The following is a 5,399-nucleotide window of genomic DNA, read 5'->3' on the forward strand; positions in this document are numbered from 1 at the left end:
ATTTGGTGGATGTATGAAAAGCTTTATAGTTGTAATCTCTAATTCGGTTTAAATGTTAGATTCGAATTCGAGAGATTATATTAATTATTGAAATAATTTAATAAAATTATCGGAGTTTTAAAACAGTTAATTAAAATATTAGTTTAATCTTAAAAAAACTTGGTTAATTTACAAAAAAATTCATAAATTATCAAAATTGATTCAATTTAATATCTTTGTTATAACGGTATTTACTATTAAAAATTTAGTTTGAAAATCTGAGTTACTTTCTTAGAGATTTGGTGTTGTAGAGATTTGGTGATGTATGAAAAGACTTTGTAGTTATCATTAATATACATTTTAAAATTAAGATTATAATAATAAAAGGGTCTTACAAAAGGATCCCTTAATAACATTATATAAACTTTTGGCCATCAAGATAATATAATTTTAGCCGCCAAAATCTAAATTGAGATTTTTCAAAGTGCGGATTCGATTTGACTTGTATGTATAATTAAATTTTCTATTAATGTATTATGTGTATTTAATAAAATATGTTATATTTATTTTTAAATTTTTTGCCAAATTTTTAATGTTTGACCTTTTCATCTTAAGAAAACATGATATTAGCTTTTTATTTTTATTTTTATTTAAAAAAAGGATTTTGTATTCCGTATTCTTTTCGTTGTTAAAGAGAATTTTTCTGTGATATTGTATAACGTGATGGTTTAGGGTTTAAAATGATTACAGTGAAACATGCAAATGAATTTTCATGCAAGGGCGAAGATGAAAGTGTTAATATATCATAAAGATAGAAGATTTCATGCAAAGATTTAAGCTTACTTAGGTTGATTTGTGAAGTGATATATAATATAATATATATCAACCTAATTGTTTTCTTCAACGTGTAGACCGTACATATTGAGTATTGGTGTGCTGTTTGCTATATATATCTCTTCATCTCAAACATGTGGTGGATGACTTTTATCATTATAATTATATAATATGCATGTTATACATAATTCTGTGTTTAATACATGTGCCTAAGCTTAAAGTCTTTTGCCAGTATATGATGTATATGTTTCCTATTTTTGTAAATGCATGTATGCTATGATGGTACCTTTGACATGCTTATTAATATGATTACTGCTATGCTATCATTACTATACTCCTATTTGATCATAGTTTAAAAGAAGCACACGCATGAAATTCAGTTTCACTAATTTTCAGATGCATGAGACAACATTTCAGCATTAATAAAATAATTGACGTGATTGTTGCTAAAATCAATGGATACAATCTCGTTTATTATTCTTTCCGTTGAAATGCCCTTTCAAACATGAGTAAATGCAATTTGCCTTTTTTTTCGACTATAAAGTTATAATTTATATTTTTGAGTTTTAAAATTTGGTTTAATATTCGAAATTGTTCGGGATCACGATTGGATATTGAATTCGGATTTATAATTTTCAAATAAAAAACAACGCATAGGTATTGATTTTTAGACATTGCAAGGGTACTAAAATTTTCGTATGTACTTAAGATTGTCTCTAATTTTTTATGCAGATTCAGAAATTATCTTTTTTAAAATGATTTTCAATTTTCTTGGTAAACTCCAGTGTTCTTTTTATAATTACACTATTACAACAATAAAAATTTTCAAACCACAATTAAATTCAGAACCGAAATAACAAAATTCAAATTTTTTGGATAAATTTTTAGTGTTGGAATGAAAATACTGAAATGTTGAAGATTAGTACATATATTTCATGATATGGGTAAGTTTTAGTTTTTTATTATCAAAATATCAATAAAATTCTGACAAAAATTGTAACCAAACCATACTTTTATATTACAAAATATAACACACAAGCACATGGTTCATACATTCAACCTGGTACATAATTAAACAACAAATACTAAGAAAATAAAGCTCCCTCTCCTTGACAGCATATTGATCCAAACGTGTATACATATTCGAATTGAAACAAAGAAGTAAGGTAGCTGTCAATTTATTCTTAATTAGATTAGTACTGCTTCAGGTAGTAGTAGTGAGCAGTACGGACATCGGATGTTCTTAATCGATCCTTTAGTTTGGTTGGGTGAGGTGAGCGTCAATGTCCTTGGAGGCATCCACCAAGAATTGCAACAGAGTCTCGGGATGTGCAATCCCGTGGTGCAGTTTCTCGTATTCCACAGTCCAGTGCACTATGCTGCCACTACCCTTGTTCTTAGGCGAAGCTTGAAGCGTGGCTACAAAGCTCTTATACTCTTTCAGTTGATCTCCTTCTATCTCTCTGAAAGTGATCAAGTTCTTACTAGGATCTATCGCTTCAACTAGCTGCTTTGAAACTTTAGCCTTTCCATCTGAACAAACAATATTGTTTTGATATACGATATTGATATTAAAATTAACAGATAAAAAGGTAAAGAAATCAAGCAAAAAGCTTGAGAAGATTTTTGGGTTTGCCATGTTCAAATATCATACCATGCACATAACGCCAACTGATAATGGTACCAACTTTTCCCCATTCACCTTCAAGTAAATCGCATCCTTGAATCTTGTCATAGCAAGTATGGTGCACATGGTGCGGTTTGTGGGCGAACATTTCATGGAACTGTCCAGGAGAAGACTTAATCTCTACATCTGCCTCAATCTTACCCGTCAGAGCTGAAGACGCCATTGTTTCACTAACGATGTTTGATGTGGGAGTGATTTGTTTGATGTTTAGGCTAGACATTATTTATAGACTGGTGTCAATATCTAAGGCAATAATCCTCTCCAAATGATACTACTCAATTTCCTTTTCCTTAACTAATTGTCATTCACCACATATTTAATTTTGCACAATTAGTTTCCTTATTGAATCTTCTTTGAACTAGAAACATAAAAGTTTTATTTTATTTAAAATTCATTCACAAATATTTAAAATAATAAATGTTGGATTCATTTATTTGATTCTTTTTATACTTTTCATATCCGTTTTATGATTTATGTTCAGTATTTATAACTATTCCTTTCAATTATGTTGTTTTCAATATTCAAATCTACATTTTTTAGGAGTATAATATGTTTTACCACTGTATCTAATATTTAATTTAATGAGTATAAAAATTAATATTTTAATAAATAAAAATTATTTTATGTAAATAAATAAGTCTGAACATGGTAACAACATTATATTATACCAACATTATACTAGAAACATAATATTAATAATAAAATGACAATATGGCAAAATTCTAAAAATTAAAGAGAACACAGCATTATACATTGCATTATCAAAATATGTTAAACTCAAATTTTATAAAATATAAATTTGTGATTCCTAATTGTAGCATTTGGGAATATACCTAACAAGATATAAATATATAAATATATGAATTATTAAATATTATTGTATTTTTAATGATATGAGTTCTGTATCTATGTAAAATCAAATCAATTTATTTATATTATTAATAAATATTATATTTAATATTAAATTATTCATTTACTAGTTTCTATTTAGATGAATTTTAATTCTCCACTCAACTATATTGAAAATAAATATATATTTAAAGTTGTGAAATCAAACGCTGGTTGTGACAACAGCTAAAAAAAAAACCTCTAATTGTTGAGGTACATTTGGACGCATGATCCAATTAGGACAAATAGGCTATATATATATATATATGCAAAAAAAAATTTATTGGTCAAATAGTTAATGTTTTTGAAAATTTAGGAAAATATGTTGTTTTTGGAGCGTGTGAAAGTATGTCTAGCTGGGCGCGCTTTTTGCACAGTTGGTAAGAAAGCGTGCTCAGCTGAATGCGTAATTTTATCTTTGTGTCTCACGTTCAATTTCTCTCCCAATCACATTTATATTTTTTATTTTATGTTGTTTTAAGTTTTTTTTAAATTTTAATTAATATTTTTAATATATTATCTTTCTTAATTAAATGGTTAAATAATAATAATTATATCCTTGAGACTCAGGTTCAATTCCCTTTTCTAAATGATTTGTAATTTTATTTCGTCTTTGTTTCAAGATTTTTTAATTAATAAATATATTGTTTTTATTTTTATTTTAATTAATTTTTTAATTAATAACTCTTTTATTCATAAAATAAAATAATTATTACAAATATGATTATTTTAGTAAATATAATTTTTATGTGTAATATTTATTTTTCAATCCATATTATGAGTGTAGTAAATTTTAGTATTATATATTTTTGTATGTGTATTTAAAATATTTCACTTATAAAAATATTTGAAATATCAAACCCATAATGAAGATGAAAATAATGATACTTTAAATATTTTACATATAAAAACAATAAATATATTTGAAATAATTATTTCATTTTATAATATTAAAAATAACCATACCCAGAATTTATTTGGAGAAAATAAATATTTGACATATAAATATTATATATAAAGAAAAATATATCAAACAAATTAGTTGATGTTTATATTATATATAAATGAGTTATTAATTTCAAATAATTTTAACATAATGATATATGTAAAAATATATTTTATTATATAATTACATATTTATTATTTGACTTTCGAATAAAAGATTTAATAATTAAAAATATTTAAAAGATGAATTAAAATAAAAAATTGAAAACAATATATTTATTAATTAAAAAAAGCTTGAAACAACATAAAATAATAATTACAAATGTGTTTAGAAAAGGAAAATTGAACTTGAGTCTCAAGGATGAAATTATTATTAACCATTTAACTAAGGAAGCTTATATGTTAAAAATAATAATTTAAAAAAACTTAAAACAACATGAAATAAAATTATAAATGTGAGTGGGAGAGAATTAAACTTGAGACTTAAGGAAAAAACTACTAGCATTTAATCATTTGACCAAAGAAACTATTTATATTAAAAATGTCAAAATTTGCAACTTAAAGGAAAAGTACAACCAATTGGGCGTGTTTTCCTACTAGTAACACCCAAAATCTAGCCTAGACGTTATGACCAAATCTGGAGATGTTACCTAAAACGGTTGAAAATCCAATTTTCGTAAATTTCTAAAAATGTCGTAAAATTTTTATTACTTAAAACCCCGATTTAATAGGAAATGCATTTATTGAACATTTTTAGAAATTTACGATGTTATGGTCGAATCTGAAAGTGTCACAAGGTAGGGGTTTTGAAAACGGAGTTGTCTTATCAAAACGTTCACATTTTTAATTGAAAATACCATTTATTTAGTTCATTTTTCAAAAACTTATTACAGCGGAAGCCTTAAAATAGTTATATTTTGAAAATGCAGTCATGTTTTAGAAAAACCTTTGTTTGCGTATCAATTGTGATTTTTAAAGAAAAACATTTTGTTGAAGCGTGCAATTTATCAAACATATAAAACCAAAACCAGTAGTTATAAAACCATAAAGTCTAGAGAGTCCCAGA

General features: G+C 25.4%; 1 protein-coding gene across 1 annotated transcript; it reads right to left on the reverse strand.

Moving 5' to 3' along the window:
- Nucleotides 1-1,807: 1,807 nt before the first annotated feature.
- Nucleotides 1,808-2,790, reverse strand: LOC108461397 (MLP-like protein 43). Its single transcript, XM_017761239.2, has 2 exons — nucleotides 2,468-2,790; nucleotides 1,808-2,346 (listed from the first exon to the last, which is right to left on the reverse strand). The coding sequence occupies exons 1-2, from the start codon at nucleotides 2,718-2,720 to the stop codon at nucleotides 2,069-2,071; spliced, it is 531 nt and encodes a 176-aa protein (XP_017616728.2). The 5' UTR covers nucleotides 2,721-2,790; the 3' UTR covers nucleotides 1,808-2,068.
- Nucleotides 2,791-5,399: the final 2,609 nt, after the last annotated feature.

This window comes from Gossypium arboreum, chromosome 3 (genome assembly GCF_025698485.1).
Source record: "Gossypium arboreum isolate Shixiya-1 chromosome 3, ASM2569848v2, whole genome shotgun sequence".
NCBI lineage: Eukaryota > Viridiplantae > Streptophyta > Magnoliopsida > Malvales > Malvaceae > Gossypium > Gossypium arboreum.